Here is an 18993-nt window from a genome sequence, read left to right as displayed (position 1 = left end):
TATGGTACAGTGATTTGCATGTGATTCCTCACTGGAGCTGGTAAGAATGTGTGTATAAAATAATATACTTTAAAAAAGAAAAAACCTTCAAAAAACTCACCTAACCTTAGTTTAGTATGAGTAAAACCACAGTAAGCATAGCTACGTGTATATATAGTATGAATTCTGTATGTAATTTCCAATTTTTTTCATAAAATTTTCTTAGCGTAATTGTATAGTACCAAAAATAGAAAATTTTGCTTGTTCTTTGTCTGATACTTACCACTGTAATTTATTACAAAAAAAAATAGAGAAAATATGCAGATTATATCATATAAAGAATGCAGAAAATCTTGTTTCTCTTAGAAGCTAATGCAATTACATATTTCTGAAAACTGCAAAAACAAAGTCAGATTTCTTTTTACTCTGCCACCAACAGATGAGCACACCAGGTAGTAAACCCTGAAAAAATAAATGACGGTTTGTGATACTTACGATAAATAATGTGCTTTTGCTACCTCATCTGAGTATCTCACAGAATTTTGAGTAGAGTATTCACATCTTACTGTGAACTAAATAGTAGATTTTTTTCAGTGGCTACAACTGTTACTGCAACCCTCCCTAAAATTAAAAGAGGTTACACTTCTAACTAATGTACCTTTAACAATAAATTTCAGTTAGAGATCATACACAAAGTCTGTTTTGATGAAGAAGAAAAGTCACATCTTCTGATCCCTCTTATATCCATTTCAGAGAATCATAGAATTGTTTAAGTTAGAAAACACCTTTAAGATCATCAGGTCCAACTATTAACCTAACACTACCAAGTCCACCACTAAACAATGTCCCTAAGTGCCACATCTTTTAAATACCTCCATGGATAATAACTCCACCATTTTCTTGGGCAGCCTGTGGCAATGCTTGGCAACGTTTCCATGAAGAAATTTTTCCTAGTATCCAAGCTAAATCTCCTCTGATGCAACTTGAGGCCATTTCCTCTTGTCCTGTCACTTGTTACTTGGGAGAAGAGACTGACTCCCACCTTGCTAAAACCTCTTTTCTGGTAGCTGTAGAGAGTGATAAGGTCTTCCTCCAGCCTTTTTTTTCCAAGCTGTTTAGCCTGGAGAACTCCCAGGTCCCTCAGCTGCTCCTCATAAGACTTGATCTTTAGACACTTCCACCAGCTTCTTTGACCTTCTTTGGACATACTTCAGCACCTCAGTTTGGAGCATATTGTGTGTGTATATCTGCACTCTGACTGTAAGCAATCTGTTATTTAATTTTTTTTTTTCTTCTCCTTCAGGTCTCATGGAAACCTCCTCTGATACAGAATGGTGAAATCCTTAACTATGAGATTCGCATGCCTGATCCACGAATTGTCATCGCTGGGAACAGTTCATCAACCCTAAGTCATGTGGTGACTAATCTTATACCCTATACAAACTACTTGGTCACTGTAATAGCTTGTTCTGGAGGTGATGGCTTTCTAGGAGGCTGCACAGAGAGTTTGCCTACAAGCATGACTACACCTTCAACAGTTCCTCAGAGTGTTAGTCCATTGTCTGTGACTCCAATCAGTGAGTCCTTTATTGCCATTTCTTGGCAACCACCACTAAGGCCAAATGGTCCTCATCTGAGGTAAGCTCTTAGTTGTAACTCAGATAGCAATTTTCTTCTCTTTGCCTAACCTGACTCAGAAAATTGTGAGTGATGCAGACTTTATGATGAGATCTCTTGATTTCTGACTTTTTGAAGTTCCTCTTCAGGAGTCAATGAGTAGACTTATGGAAAGTGGGTATGCCTAGATGCAGATAGCAGGGTGAGCTTTGAATTGTTTTGACCGTACAAAGAGGCAGGATTATTAGGAGCAGGTGTGCTGTCTGTGCTGTGGCATTTCCTTTGCAGAACACTTTCGGGAAGGCTCTGGATCTTTCAGATCAGTGCTGTCTGAAGAGGCAGAAAGAGCAAACACAGGATATTTGCAAAATAATAAGTGATTTCAGTTGCAGATTCAGCCACTTTTTGGTTTTGAGTTCAGGCAACATGTTACACCAATAAAATTACAAGAAAAATATGGCATCTCTGTGAATATAAGTGTTTAACACATCCGATAGTCTCAATCCTCTCTGTGGTTTATTCCACATAAAGAGAAAGTGACCATTTGGAAGTGTGATGACATGAAATAATCTTCAAAATTTAACAGATTAATAAATTGCAAATGAGAGTATGTGAGAGAAAAAAGAAGTTTAAATGCTACAAGTTTAGAGGTAGAGCAAAAAATGGGAAATATGAAGAAGTGCTGGATGTAGCAGGCTGCGTTTCACCACAGAAACCAGAAAAAGGCGTGTCCTCTACATCTGGAATGAAGATCTTGACTTGAATCAGTTCATTACTATGTGTGCATGTGGGTATGTATAAATATATTAAAAGAAATGCATTTGAGTACATGAAGATTTATAAAAACAAATGCATTTTTGTATGTACACAATAAAAGCTGTCAAACAAATCTCTCATTCTAGTGCTTAAACACATTGTGAAACCTTGTGCATGGAATGATCTCTCTGTACTCGATATGTTCCGGTTAGTAGCTCCCTTCTAGGTGCATTGATGAGTTCAATGATTATCATGTAATGCCGTTTCAGTTGTGTATGTTGTTACGGCACAGTAACTTGACTCTTTCTTTAGGCTTAATTAGGACACATTACAGCTGAATGACATGATGATTGCTCTACAGTAAATTTTGAAGTTTTCGAAAAGCAGTCTCTGTTATTCTGGGGTTAACAACATAGCCATTTTACCCTAGACTATTGAAGTAATTCAGCACGACCTACATCTGCAGACTTCATTTCCTTCATGGTGTGCCATGCTGCCCTCAACAAGAACAACCACTGAAGCAGCTGCTCTGTACAGCATGATGGAGCAAGAAGTCTGCAGCAAGCAGAGCAGCAGCAGCAGCTGCCAGTGTGGGTGATTTACACATGATCACCATTCAGTGTTCAAAAAGATTTTGATATTTTTTGTTACTTGTCTATGAAATACATTGGACGGAATATACCAGCACTGTTCCTGATAAAACTGTAATGATCTGTCATTGGATTCTATTGACATTGATGAGTCACTCGCATATCAGTTGTTCTTAGGGTATAAAGTCATCAGAATGTTTTTGGTAGAGTTGGATTTTAATTAGTTTTTACTGTTTTAATTTCTGAGTTCTGAAGTAATCTGGTTTGACATCACTACAATCAGTGACATAGTGCTTGTTTGAAGGGGTCGTGGATTATTTCTCAAACTCAAAGGGCAAAAGCTGTGGGATGTTACACATGGTTTGGTCTTTCAAGCCTATATCATGAATGTCTACCCAAATACAAAGGTGCCTTGCTAAGATCTACAGATAGAACAGGTAACTCGTTCTACACCCATTTGTCATCTACAATTTACACTGTGTTTATTTGCAAGCACACGCTAAACACAAACGCACACTTAAGTGGCTACTGCCAGTAAAATGACAATAGCAATGCTATATGTTTCAGCACATTTGGAAGAAAGAGATGTCATTTCATATTCTAGAGCAGTCTGTGCATATCAGATGGCATCAGTGAAGTTTGCGTAAGACACTGTTACTGGGCTATTTGGACTTGATCTTCATAACATTTCCACAAAGTTTTAAATCTGCAAATCATTAAATAAACCCATTCTTTCAAATGTAAGTGCTTCATTTTCCATTTTCAAAGTAATTTTTTTAAGGTAATTGAATGTTTTAAATCATGAAACATTAAAAAGAGTGTTTATCTCAGAAAGTTTACAGCTGTAAAAACAAAATATTGTGTGGCTTTAAAAAAAAGCAACTGTTTTTTTTTTTGTGTAATAACATTAGTTGAGATAATCCTGGTGTTCTGCTTGTCTTTTGTGTTAGATATGAGCTCCTGAGACGTAAAATCCAGCAACCACTTGCATCAAATCCCCCTGAAGATTTAAATCTGTGGCACAATATTTACTCAGGAACTCAGTGGTTTTATGAAGATAAGGGTCTTAGCAGGTGAGATTACAAAAACTATAAAAACAAATGCTGGCATTTTGTACAGTGTATGTTTAATAGTTCAAAGTATTTCTTGTGTCTTTATGTACTGAACATATTAATTATGTAATGAAATATTTTTTGTCATCATCTTTGGTATTAATCATTTTAATATGTAGGGATTTATTAGTAGGCTGTCATTCTTGACTTGTATATTGTTTTTCTCTGAAAAGCAAATGAAAATAAAGATCTCGTGAAATTTTATCATTGATATTCTCATGCAATTAAACCATTTAGATTTATGTGTACATATGCTTTAGATTTGTGTGTTGGCAGAGTCATAGCACAGGCAGAATGAATGTTTGAGAAGTCCTGGCTGGGAAATATTTGAAACCTGGCTTTAGCATTGCTTTTCTTACCTGGTTTTAAAGGTGCAAATTAGTGATTGCTTTAATATCTCCAAAGACAAGAAGAGTATTTATCACACTCTCAGCAGATCTAATTTAAGGGCAGCTTTGTGATAGAGTCATTATAGTTAAATGCAATGTTGAGAGCGGGGAAATGAAGGGTGAGTTCCTAGTATGGAACAGACCTACTGTCTGGTATAGAACAAGACACTTGCTCTTCATTAGCCTTCGTTTCCACATCTCAAACTCAAAGTTACCACCTGTAAGACAAGCAAGCACATACATTAAGAACCTGTAATGGAAGATTCTTCATTGTTTGTCGGTGAAGTCTTTGAGGAACATTCGTAGATGGTTTTGGGATGCGTGTGTTCTCTGTGTTTGTGTACTGGCATGCTTTGTGGGGACTGCATGTCAGTCACTGCCCCTCAAATACCTGTACATTGCTTCTAGTTGCTTTGATAAAAGTTGTGTGAGCATCCCTTCTGAGTGTGATGTGAACCAGCAGGATGTGACCTCTGCTCCTGACTATTGTAGAGACTGAACCAAGCCAAGGGCTACTGCCTCTGGCTTGTCGTTTCCTATTCGCTGAAGTACCTGCTTATTTTCATCCACTGCAATAACTGATCGTGGAGCAGTTCTTTTACCCAATCCTACGCAAGTGTCCATTTCTTTCTTTCAACCACATTTGAAATTCTACAGGGTTTGCTTCGGTCTTTGTTTAGCTCATTTCAGCAGTGCTGATGTGTGCAGTGGTTACATATAGCTCTTCAGAGGGGGAAATAAATTCTGACAAGTCCTCCTCTGTGACAAGTCCTTAGGCACAATGACCTTCCAAGTTGAATGAGCTGTGGCCAGAACAGTGTGCCTGACCCTTGGACACACCTAAACTCATTTTGGGGAGGGTTATGTAACCTGCAGCTAGTTTTTGCTGTTGACAACTCAGGATGAATTTATGGCTGGGGAGAAGATGCTGCAGAGAGACCCAAGACTTATCTTCACAGAAAGAAAATTCCTGTATCAGCATCTATTTTCGTTTATATCGTTCTTTAACCATGTTTCAGAATTAGTGAATTTTTATTATGTTCCTGACAGAAGTCTATTTTTACAATGATGTTTTGTTCAGATGGCTGCTTCATTTGATCCCATTCATTTTTTATTGCACATGTGCTCCAGTCTGTAAGAAAATACTCCATGTTTTTAAGTGACAGAAGATAGAGAGATGTGTTACATATATCTTCACAATTTTGCAATGCATATAGTTACAGTTAGAGCTAGTGAATTCCTATTAGTCTTCTTTCTTCTCAGTGGAACTCTTAAAGTTTAGATATTTTGAAAATCAAGTTGTATGGTTGTAGAATATGGGTTTCTACAGCAAAGTAGTTTAAAGAAAAAGCAAACAGTAAATATACAGTGTGAATGACTTTTGGTTTTGCAGTGAAATCTTTAAATATTAGGCATTTACTGTATATTCCTTCATTGCATTTCTAGACATTTATCCCAGTGATGCAGCTTCCGTGAAAATTCTATGATGATCCTATGTTTCTGTGATTGCACAGTATTTTACGAGGCTTTTCATGATGAAGTTAAATTGGAGATTATGAAATCCCACTTAAAATATCTTAATATGCCATTTGATACAGAGAGGAAATTATAGAGTCATTGGTTTACTAAATATACATGAAATATTTAATAAATCTGTGTAAGCTGAATATACACAGTTCTGAATAAAATTACTTTATTAAATGAATTTACATTCCTAGGCACTTTTTTGTGATGTTTTTGTAGTGGGAGAGTCCTGGCTGTGTGGTGAATCACTTTTACAAGTGAGACTCTGCAAGTTAAAATCAATGGGTTTCCCAAAAGAGGAAAAAAGCCTCATTTGATTAAATTCTGATCCAAATTTTGGCAGGTTGCCACTGCTGTAATTACATATTGAATTAAGCTATAATCTCTCAACACCTCAGAAGCTACAACTATGAAGAAATGAAATAATGTTTTATTTTTGTTACCGTGTAATCGTGCTGAATTATTTCAAAAAAAATAGACACCACTGACAGAGTCTTCATTGGTGCAAACCGTGCAGCTGAGTTTTTCAGACTGGGGGTGTGGGGGAAGAAGCAACAAAACTTTGGCACAGGCAGAAGGTTTACAGCAAATATTTTCTATGTCTGCATTTTTTTTTTGCTCCATTTAATTATTTGTAAAATGTCTTAGGTACACAACATACGAGTACAAGCTCATAGTGCACAACGAGGTAGGATATACATCAAGTGAAGAAGTGATAGCTACTACATTAGCAGGATTACCAGAGAAAGGAAGTATCCTCATTGCACGTGCTGTTAATCATACCGCTGTAGAAGTGGAATGGTCAAAACCAAGTAAGTGTGCTTAGTATTTATTCCAGTAACTAGATGCTAACCTGCCATCACTTATGTTGGTCTGCCTTGCTCTCATAGGAAACACAGTCCTTGTCTTGATTTATAATACACCTAAGTGTCCTTGAAAGGACAGGAAAGAAATGGGAAAAAAAAAGTACACATTTTGCTATTTCTCAGTCATGTTCGTGTTTGTTATGTGCTATTTCTGCAGAATGAGAGTAGTGGAAGAGAAGAAATAGTTAATGCAAACTAATGAGAAATCTGTAATGTACTAGTACGCAAAATCCTGTTGTCTTTGTGGTATATTTAATCTCTTTATATAAAAATGTACGTATACCTTCCTTTAGGATGAGAGGATCCCCTTTCTCCCTCTTTTTTATCTGTTCCTGAAAATGAATTTAGTCAATTTCTCTAGTCGGTTTGCTAATATAGCAGTGGGGAATTTCTTCATGACTTACATGCAAATGATTTTATAAGGACTGGGTGCTGAATTGCAACAAATGTAGTCTCTTTATTTTATAATTGCGTGCCTGAAGTAAGCATGCTTATAAAAACTGACAAATGTAATAGATCTGAAGCAGCTCACTGAAGTTTCATTACCTTAGTAATCTAAACCTCTGACCTTCTAGATGTAGGTAATGCAATCTGCTTTTATTTTCATTCATACCTTAGAAATTTCCTCCATGTATGTTTGTGAATGCAAAAGTTAAACACCAAGACAGGGCCATTCATTATTCGAAAACCTTATCATATTTTATTACTTCTTGTGTTTCAATAAGCGTATTTAGCTATTTTGCATACCCATGTTTCATGTTTTTTTGTAATATTAGTTTTCAGATTATTTTCTGTTTTCTTTGGGAACTTGGGAGACCTTAATGTAAGTTCCTTTCTTTTTTTTGGAAAACCTATTGAAGGTTACTGACTTCTAAGGATTTAGGGCTTGTATTTGTACCACTGAAAATAAGATATCAGTCTTGATTAAGAATTTCTATGACACAGCTGTGTATCATTAAATATAAAAATATGCTTTTGGCTTTTATCAATGCTCTTTCTCAGTCATCTGAGTCCGGTTCAGTGGTCATCTAAAGCAATATGTATTAGCGCTTAAAGTTTTTTCATAATTATTCTTTTCATCTTGATGCCTACTGGAAAAGCAGTTGCATTTGATCAGATCTAAACCTAAACTGTTTGAAAAAGGACAGATAAGATAACAGACACTGCATCTGAGTTACTAAAATGAAGAAGAAAGACTTGCCTGGAATCCTTGTTTATCACCAGCTCAGACCAGTGAATGTCCTTCCCTGTGTAGCCAGAAAATCATACTGTGGGGTTTTTTTGTTTTTCTTCCTTTCTCTGAGCAAGCTAGTGCCGGGCAAAACATAGTTTAGGAAGAAATGTGAAGAGCTGTTTTTTTGGCCTGTAACTATAATGCTTTTTGAGTGTGTTACAGCTTTACATCTAGATGATGCTAACATGCCTGTGCTAAAATTACAACACATAGATTTTCATTTTCACTACAGTCAGAAGGCTGGATCTGTGAAGCTAGGGTACTAACACAGGAACTCAGTACTTTTGGGGTGAGAAGGAGCAAAAAGAAAAATCGTCTTTGATATTTCCATCTTAACCTAGTGGTACAGAGCATTCCGGTTTGCTCTCTTCCTTCTGTCTGGGTGAAAGCCATCTCTTGCGCACCACGATTAGCAATGGTTTTCACCTGTTACTTTGTTTACTTCACAGATTCCATTCTCATCATGGGTGTGTCTAGAGAAAGCAAGCTTTCTCCTTTTTGATACAGGATGATGAACTGTTACAGATTTTGGGAAGTCTGGAAGAGCAGTCTACATCACTGCTTGTAAGAGTGAAGTTGAAGGCATTTGATGAAAACTTTGTTGTTTTGCTTTTTTTTTTAAATAAGAGGGCCTGCATAAAATTTGTTTTTCTCTTCACTGTAAATGTTTTTGATAAGAAACTTGCTGACTGAATATTTCCCAGCTGATGTCCCAGTGCTTTTCCTTTCTTTTCTTAGCGCTACAAGATCTGCAAGGAGACGTTGCACATTACATCCTCTTCCTGAATTCTACCGATCATGGAAGATCTCTGAGGATCCAGGCTGATGTAAACTCTATAGTCGTAGGTGATTTGCAGCCCAACACAGAGTATCAGCTATTTTTTCAAGTTTTTAATGGAGCCCACAGCATCAACAGCGAAGTTGTGCACGTGACTACCTCAGATGGAGGTTGGTTAACAGTGAATGTGGCTCGGCTTAAAATCTGAGAATGAAATTGATTGATTTTTGTTAGGGTTGAGATCAGTCATCCTTCCATTATAAAATTTCCGGTATAAAAGGAAAAAGGGCTAAAACGCTAAAATGCTTAAGTGCTGGTTGTCATCATGTGGTAGATCAATAAATGGTCCCACTGAGACAGAAGCAAAAGCTCTAATAGCAGATATTAACCCAGTTTGTTCTCATCTTCTCCTGCATATTCCTGTTTGTGTGCTCTAAGTTTGGAACTAAGTTCATATCAATAAATGGTGGAATTTAGAAACAATTAATGGGTTTTTTAAAAGATTTGTTCTCTGAAGCGATATGCTTTTGACATGACAGTCATACACAAGGCCTATCCTGAGTCACCAGAAACTCTAGGTGTAAGTTCAACCTCTAAGAAATTTCTTTATGAGTCATTTCTATGCCAATGGGCAAGTGCAGGGCAGAGGGGGCGGATAAAATAATAATAAAACAAATTGTGCATCTGAAATGTGTTTAGAATGGTCTTTCTAATCTTTTTGCTTTATAAAGTCTCATTATAAACATTATAATATCATTACCTCAGAAGCAAGTGTTCCAGGTCATTAGCAAAGCACTTTAAGTGAGGATTCTATTTCCTTTCTGATGCCAAAGATCAACACCTTTTGTTTATAAAATAGAATTGATCGTAAGGGCAATTTTTCAACTGGTGAAGATGAGTTCTTATGATAAAAATAGATCTTTGCGTGGTTATTTCTGACATGCTTAGATAATTATGTAATTTAATGCTAAGGAAGGTGTAGCTTTTTTTTAAAAAAGAATAAATGTTAGACTTCATCATTACCTATAGTAATCAACATTCAAAACCATTTACATAATGACAACATTCCATACTGCTTCATAGTGGTTCAGCTATGAGACTGATAACGTCACGTTCCACCAGATATAAAGTATTTTGGTCTCAGTTTTTGCTTTAAGAGCAAAAAGCTCTGGTTTTGTTCCTTTCTTTTTTGGAAGGATTAGGATTGAGAGAGACATAAAAATAATATTTCTATGTTGGCAATGAAGATGGGTGAATAATTTATCATCATATCTCACTGGCCACATACTACTGATGATTGACACTATGCTGCTGGTATAAAGCATTTTACCATCAGCTCTCATGGTTTCTAACTGAGAGTATAATAAGCCAATTTACAGATGACTACAGACTGTGATAACTTCATCAGAGGAAAGCAGATAAGCAGTGAACCCTTTGCTAAACCTAAATACTAATCTGCATTTGGTTAAACAAGTGCTTTTGCAGAGACAGCTGGAGTTTATTCAGTTTCTTCCTTTATTTCTAGAGCCTGAGGGCATGTTCCCTCCAGAGGTTGTCATCATCAACAGTACAGCTGTACGTGTCATCTGGACATCGCCTTCAAACCCGAATGGTGTTGTCACAGAATACTCTATCTATGTAAATAATAAGCAGTACAAGACCGGAATGAACGAGCCGGGGTCCTTTCTTTTAGCAGATTTGTCTCCGTTCACTGTGTATGATATACAGGTTAGAATATCTTTTCTGGATTGTGTAATATACTTTAATTTTACAGAAAATATGTGTATCTCCAAGCAGAATATTGTTTCATTAATTTCTTCACATACATGGACATATATTTGCACTGATGTGTGTGTGCATATACATATGAGGCATAAATTTATTTTCACCATATTTTAGGTCTGTATACACTTCTCATAATACAGATTTCCATTATCTTTTTTCAAACGATCAAAACTCCATTTACTTTCCCCTAAATGCTCCGTGCTACAACATTAGCAAAGCCCCAACATTTATTACAGAGACAAAGATTCTACTCCTACTCATTAAAAGAAAATTGCAATTGTTTTAGAAACATCAGGAATGCATAATATATCAGCACAGGGAAATAATGATGTTGCATTTGTCATCCTTTTCTCATCCTTCTGAGCAAGAAGCAGAGTTGATCTCTGAAATCATAGTATTACTTTTTATGCTGGTAATAAGGACAGTATTTTTTTTCTTTTTCTTTTCTCAATCTTTACCTCTCTATTCGTATATTTAATAAAAGGCAAGATATTGTGTGCACAATAACAAGAAAGCAAATAATCTTTCTATCCTTAAGTTGTATTAATACGTTCAAGAAATGCAGTTTGACACTTAATTGTAACTATTCCTGTTTCATTCACATTTGATTTGCATTATATATGAGAAGGACTTAGTAGTACCATGTATACTTTCAGAAAATTTACATCCAGTTACTAGATGCCATAAATAAGCATCACAGACAGGCATACTGTAACAGATTTCAGTGTTCCAGCCCCTCTGAAACAGCAAACCTCCATCCATGAATACACATATGACTTTCAGAATGCCGCTTGGAAACACATTTGTCTTTTCTCAATAACAATGCAAATACAGTGTACTGCCTCACTTATAGACCCTCTATATTAATTTACCATGGCCACCTTCTGTTGCTTGAGATGTTAATTATTCTTCTCTTCTGCTTTCCTAGTCTTTATAGTGGACTTACATTTGCATCAATGTCATAGGTAAAACTGAAATAAGCGGGTTTAATTTTTTTTTTCTTGATTCTTTTTTCTTTTTGTCCTGGAAACAATATTATCTTGGATGCATATGCATCTCACTGGTAATCTTACTCCATTATCTTTTCTTTTTTGTCCTCTTTTATTTTGAATGACTTCTCTGTTGACAATACAGAAATGATGTTACCATCCTCCACTAGCCATTTCACTTTACCTCTGTTTAGCTTAATCCCAAGAACTGAAGGAAGGAGTTTTTGTTTCTGTGGCATTTTTTTATAACAAAGTGTCTGATTCTTAATTCCTTTTAATTTTCCAGAATAGGCATGAAGAAATAGGAAATATCAAGGAAAAGTTATCCTCATTTTTATATCACAATATATAGTAGATATAGCAAACTCATTCAAGGCCCCAAAACAAAGTATGTTTTTTTCAGCGGGGCATACCAGATTCTACATGTATATGTAGAAAGACAAATGTGCTCCAACTCTGTTAGTGATAATTTAATAGAGAACACCCATTAGTGCCAGAGGGCTGCATGTACACTTTTCTTTTTTTAGAAGGTGTGGGGAAATGTGACACAGCACAGTATATCTCTGGTAGATTTACTTATCTCAAAGCTGCAGCATTTTCCTGACTGTATGGAATCTCTTAAATGGAAAATAATAAAATATTGAGTGAAGAAAGAAGTCTAAACAAGTAGCAGAGCTGAATAATTTCTGCATGTGAAATTCATGTTCTTCTTCATCAGATTGAAGTCTGCACGGTGTATGCCTGTGTGAGAAGCAATGGGACCCAGATTACGACTGTGGAAGATGAGCCAAAGCATCTGTCAGCACCCATTATTCACGTAATTGGCTCAAGGTACTAGGCTATAGGTGGCTTTCATATATCACTGCGATTTGTAGCTGGAGTGGGTGCCAGAATGTAAGGCTGTCTTCTCTCGATTGGGTAAGGTGCATAAAAGAATTCATTATACACTTTGAAAACATTTTTCAGGGTTGTTATTTTTGCTCTTGGAGTTTTTTGGCTAAAAGAGCAACCGAAGAAATCTTACCTTTGGTTGATTGTACATACCCATTTGGATATCACTGTGTTGTGATAATAAATAAAGCATAAGTGGAAGCAGTTAGGAGAAGAAGAGTAGAGGAATGAAAATTATCACATTTTGCTGTCAGTTAAGAAGAGGAAGATTAATGCTCAGGGATCAATGCGACGCTGATAATGGAAACTTAGAATAATTGTGGGTTAAAAAAAAAGTCACCTATCACAACAGTAAGAATTAGTAAGCTATCTTAAAAGACGTGCATATCTATGTCTCCTTGAACCACTGTTTGCAATCGGCCTATCCACTACCTCCACAGGCATGGGCAAACTTCTTCATTGTTAAGGAAGCATCAGATCTGTAGTCCTCAGAAGCAGCCAAATAGTAGCATATACAGTGATTCTTTGGGAGTTAACATTTTCCAAAGGCAGACTAAAACTAAGCTTGCTAACACATTTTCAGAATGCCAGCAACAATAAAACAGTTAGCTTCCTACGTTTATGTTATTGTTCATGTCATTTTATTGCACTTCTGGTGGAGTGTGCTCATTAGCAGTGTTTCTTTTAAAAAGATTGTGTTTTTCAAAAAATCTTTTTTTTTGTTTTTAAATAACGAAAATCTAACATCTGACCCTTCAGATATGGCCAGCAGAAGGGATTTGCTTCTCCAGTCTCTTAAGGACTTGGGTTTGCTGTTTATAATTTCTATATTTTGCTTGGATTCAGCATTTGTCTCTGTATAAGGGTGAAATTAAGCTTGCTATTTTTCTGTCACACATACAGACACAGTCAAAGCTTGTTTGATGATAACTCAATTCAGGATCTCATCTTTTGCCCTTGGCTTTAACTTATGTATGCCTTTGTCTATATTGTCTGTACTGCAAACACTTATGCGTGTTTCTGCTATTATATGTAGACTGAATATGTCATAACACATGAATGCAAAAGGATCAAAAATGCTTTCCTACTTTATAATCTGCTCAGCCAGAAACAGACTCTGTTTCTACATTGCCTTTTCCTACATGTCATATTATCATCAGCTGTTCTTATATCCCAAAAGAATACTAACTACTGATCGATTGCCCGGACATGTCTGGCCGTGGCCTACACGTGCCCCGGGTAGTTCATTTATTTGCCACGGTGGATTTGCTAGAGTGGAATTTAATCAATAGCTAATTCATTAATTCTGGTGCTCGAGTATGTAGGGATTGTGCAGTATAAAAATGACTGACTGGCTTCAGCTTTGATTGAAATATGACAAACACTACAGCTGACAGCTTCAGGAGGTGCTCTGCTGAATATGAATTTTGCTTATTTATCCTTCATAAAAGAAAAAGCTTGGGCAAAACCCTAGTTTGTGTAGACAAGAGGACATTTTGATACAACATCTGTCATCAGACAGAGAATAAAAGCATTTCTAGACTATAGGCTCATGGGATACCTGAGATATAATATAGACTGTGCAGTTTATTGTCTTTAATTGGAATCATGGCATTTTTCCCTCTTCTGGATCACTTTGGGGGGCTGTATTATTGATGGGAGTGCTCTAGGATAATGTCTTTGTAGCAGTCACAAATAATTGTTTTAAAATTTGCCTCAAGGTGCTGCACAACATAAATTATAATTTCACTCACCAACTTCTTAAAAGTCTTTCTGATGGCAGCTCCATCCACACTGTTCTAATGAAGGTTATACCACTGGAGCCATTATAAATATCTTACTTTCCCACCCCTTACAGTTAATAACTCAGCTTCAGGCTGAAACTTGGCATGAAAGGTCGCAGTCCTGGAATGATTATTTTATAATACCAAACTTCAACTAGAAAACAGTATGAGACCCAATCCTAAAGTCCTAAGTCAGGTTCTGGTTTGTTATATTCCTTATCTGGTTTCGTGGTGGATTTTTAGAGGGGAGATGGAGAGGTCACATTGGCCACATACTGGTAGAAACAAGTCATATTGCAATCAAGTATGTTTTTAGTTAGAACCTTAGGTTTTATCTCTGTAGAGAAGTATTTTATTACACAGTTTGGTAAAGTTTTCTGAGTACTACATGGATGTGGATGCTGGCTTAGAGTTCGTGTAGTGTATTAAATACTTGTGGTGTGTTGGAAAATAGTCCATTCCTTTTTAAAATACTTTTCTTCTTTTTTTTTTCTTTGTAATACAACATGCTTAGTTTTTTTTTCTAATAACAATACTTAGTAGTAGCTTTGTTCCTTTCAGAACACTGAGGCACAATACAGATGAACCCTGCCAGCAATTCTGTTCAGTGCTTAATTAAAAGGTTTATTTCTCTGAAAGTAGCCTAAATTAGGGAAAATCCTTCATAGCTTCAGAAGGAAAGAGAGAGCTCTTTATACACCTTGAGGGGAACCAGAAACCCTGGTCAGGGTGTAATAGAAAACTCAAAAAAGATAAGGCCATGGGAGAAAAGCTAAGTGAATTCTTTTGATGTTCAGTATCATGGAGCTTAGGAAGGTTTCTGTATTGGATGCCATTTGAGGGGGAATGAGGGATTATTTCAAATTAAAATGTTAGGGAGAAAGATTTTTAGAATGAATGGGCAAATTGTTGGGGTGATGGTATTAGGAGTTCTAAAGCAATGTCAAAATACTGTGCTGTGTAAAATACCCTTTAAAATGATCTTAGTGCTGGAGGAATGGAATATGAGACAATGTAGAACAGATTTCTCCAAGGGGAACTAAAGACCAGTAAGTCTGTTCTTCTATGCTGGGAAAACGGTTGGAAAGTAAAATAAAGAAAGGGATTATAACTATATGAATATACATAAAATGATGGGGAAGATTGTTATGGAGTCCCAGCCAGCCAGCCTGTGATGAGTTAACCAGAAATATCCAGAGGACAGGCAAAGCACAAAGGTTTCTCCTATATGCTTATTTTCATAGCATTTTTCCCTCAAGTGTTCAAGACAGTGTTCCTGTGGAAGAAACCCGATTGCTTTCTCTACTTTAGTAATGGGAAAAACAAAGTACAGAATTTCTCTAAGAAGTTTGTAGCAACAACAGAAGCATAATGCTATTTATCAGACTTTCTGTACTATGCCATACCACCTCTCTAATTATGTTAGCACTGCACGATACAGCAGATAGTTAGCTCTTGTGCAATAATGTTCAAGCAGTTCTCAGTATGTATGATTTCCTGATGAAGAAAGTATTTCATCCACTGCTCGTTAATACGAGCACTATTCCCTATCTTACGAATGTCAGGTGAATCTTGTGATTTTTCTGTCCTTTTATTTTTTTGAATTCCAGATCCTGATAGTAGTGGTTGCATTTTAAATTTGATATAATTTCTGTAAGTTAACCCTTACACGTGATGAGACTAACACAACATTTATTCTCAAGATTGAAAAGTGAGGCCTTGTTATATTTGTAATCTTCATGGTTAAACATTTGCTACTGTGTTGAGAAAAAAAAAGAAGCAGGAGTTCTCTTCATAACTCATGAACCCTTGAAGCTGGTGATACTTGAAGCAGGCAAAAAACCAGAATTTCCTTTCCAAAGTCTGCTTTACCAAAATACCTGATGTGATATCTCTGAAATATGTGATGTGATATCTCTGAAACTCTGAAATACATATATTTCAGGAATTAAAAACAAATATATTTCTACCTTGAAATTTTAGAATGAATTGTCTTCACATGCCTGAGCCAAATGTTTTCAGTTTGCACCAAAAGCAAATAGACCTTTGTGGTTTGAAATTGTCCTTTATCACCTGGAAGTGATGCAGTGCTTAGTGGACCTTGTGGTCTGAAGCAGTTCATTTCTGTGAGCCTGGTTTGGCTGCATTTTCTGTAGGAGGGAGCCCTGCTTCAGTATTTTCAGCATCTTCACAGCAGTCACGTGAGGGACTTATCCCCCATTTCAACTACGACAAATTGCATATGCTTGAAGTGAAGTTTTCTCTGGGCAGGCAAGGATTACACTCCACGTGCCATGTGTTGTACATTCATCTGTGCCCAGAATTTGCAAGGCTGCTTCTGTAGCTCAGGCTGTGGGCATTCCCAGCACAGACACAACTCCTGTTTACCTGAGAGGGAGTAACTGGGGGGTGAAGAGGAGGAGAGGGTGGGCAGGCTCCATCCCTATGTTTCGGCAGCTGTCTCAAATGCACCGTACATGGCACAGCTGGCTGCACACTATAGTGCCCATCATGTCCCATTAAATCTGCACCTGGTCAGGAAGGTTTTCAGCTCAGCCTGAGGTATTTCTTCAGATAGATGGGTGTCAAAGAGCTTCTGCAGTCCTGTGAAAACCCTGCTGATTTTTTTTCTCAAGCAAGGTATACATTGCTCTTGCTGTGATACTTTCCAAACCACAGTTTGCCATGGGTGGCAAACATCAGAAGGTGCAGTCGGAACTGAAGCATTTGTATAATTTTGAAGGAGCCTGTTTATCTGTGAGCCATTACTGGAAATTCATACAGTTTTACCCTTTCAGTGGCACCAGTCAGTTAACTCTCATGCAACATAATGTTCTTGTGCAGCTGCGGCTTTACACAGTACCAGGCAATGTCCACGCCAAATGCGTACCTATAAATTGAACAATAATAAGGTGATTGCTTGTTAAAAGAAACAAGTACATGCTGAGCTCTGCAGAAAAGGTAAAATGTTCAAATCACTGCACCAATTCTTAGGCCTAATTTGAAATTATTTTAGAGAGAAACATGACTTGCAAGACTGCAAAAACTGGCATATTTTAAAATATACCCTTGAGGGTCTGAATGAAACTTGCAGAAAGGAAATAATTCAGGAATATGGCTGGAAATGCTTTCTTTGCTCCTGTGATCTGCACTGTGCAAAGACTGCAAGAGTTACAATGCCATCTATAAAGGTTGGAGTATTACCCTTCTTTTCCTTTTCTTTTTATCTTTTTTTTTGAAGTTTATTTTTCTGCTTTCATGTTTTTATGTTAGGTCTTTTAATAATATTTAAATGTAGACATGTATGTATGTGTGCATGTGTTCATATGCGTGTGGTAGAATGTGAGTAGCAAATAGCCATGCATGGAATGTGTAATCAAATCTGTGGCTCAGATGAAGACCTTGGAATGGTAATGGTGACTCCACAAGTCACCTGTGAAGTTATTCCCTTCATAGGTGACATTAATTCCTGTTCTGCAAAGGCTTATTGCCTTGTGTATTCCTCTGTTTATACCTCAAGGAGGTAAAACAATAGTTTGATTATTTTTATTCTCTTAAGGTGTCAAAGTTTATCTCAGCAGCTGCTGCTTCGCTGTAACATTTTCACTTGAAATTAATGCTAATTTATGATGTCACTGGCATTCTGACAGGGACTATGTAATTGGGACATGGAGATTCAACAGAGGTATTGGAGCATAAGTATATACTATGCAATGTTGTCAGTACAGCCGATCTACATGTAGCATTGGGATCTCCTTCTCTCTAACCAAAAAGATTTATAATGAAAGAAATTTGTGTTTTATGCAATATTCCAAAGCTGGATTATGCAAGAAATTAAGTTTTCATTTGAAGTGCCAATACAGAATGTGTACATTGTTAATGACAGACCAAATTTCAGTTTTGCATGTCCCTTTTGACGTTTTTTTTTAAAAAAATGTAATATATTAAGTAATATTTTGGAGCCAGTATCTGCACATTTTTAGTAGTGATAGATATGCTACAGTTTAGTGTGGTTTTTCCCTTAAGATACTTTCTTCCTTAAACCAGATATCAGACCCAATGATGGTCTGAACAATACGATTTTGTTTTGTATACAGTCTTCTATGGGCTACTGCAGTCAGGCTTTTGCACTCAGAGTCACAAGTTTTGAGTCTTGTGATAAACACTTGCATTTTTTACTTCTAATTTTATGTCAATGAAAATATTTAAGCACAGAAGAGAACTAGTGCTTGCTGGTGCTGTGATGAGCTCTTTCTTTTAATCCTGATGAATACATTTCAAAGCAATATACATTTTTTGTATAATGTTTTTGAAAGTAAGGAAGCGGCAAGATGAATACAAACCTGTTCTAAATGGTGGCTGAGTGCAACATAAGCTGCACCAGTGACAGCTCAGAGGACAGGAGGTGGTCTTTTGCCCATCCAGCTACGCATCTTCTACCAGGTTGCTATCTCGAATGGTCTTGCTGACCTTGACAATAGCTGACATAACACCTTTGCTATAGCACCTGGAAGACATATGAATCCTTTCTCCTACCACTGAAATGAAATTACTAAAATGTTAGAAAGCTTATTACACGTAAGTTTCCAGAAGTATGAATGCGACGTCTTTTAAATAGCAACCTTTAAGGACTTTGATTGAATGTGTGATTTATTTTCCCAGAGTATTAGCATATATTAACAATTTTACACCTTTCAGT

General features: G+C 36.6%; 1 protein-coding gene across 1 annotated transcript in view; it reads left to right on the top strand.

The window, feature by feature from the left end:
* Positions 1 to 18993, top strand: part of LOC104271201 (usherin-like) — a 136602-nt gene that overhangs the window by 19074 nt on the left and 98535 nt on the right. Inside the window, exons 4-9 of the mRNA XM_009865805.1 lie at positions 1283 to 1617; positions 3893 to 4015; positions 6616 to 6779; positions 8806 to 9015; positions 10371 to 10573; positions 12338 to 12450. Of these exons, the coding sequence (XP_009864107.1) occupies positions 1283 to 1617; positions 3893 to 4015; positions 6616 to 6779; positions 8806 to 9015; positions 10371 to 10573; positions 12338 to 12450 (1148 nt within the window). The remainder of the gene's footprint in view (positions 1 to 1282; positions 1618 to 3892; positions 4016 to 6615; positions 6780 to 8805; positions 9016 to 10370; positions 10574 to 12337; positions 12451 to 18993) is intronic.

Source organism: Apaloderma vittatum, unplaced genomic scaffold (genome assembly GCF_000703405.1).
Source record: "Apaloderma vittatum isolate BGI_N311 unplaced genomic scaffold, ASM70340v1 scaffold10613, whole genome shotgun sequence".
Classification (NCBI taxonomy): Eukaryota; Metazoa; Chordata; class Aves; order Trogoniformes; family Trogonidae; genus Apaloderma; species Apaloderma vittatum.
This window is presented reverse-complemented; position numbering and strand designations above follow the sequence as displayed.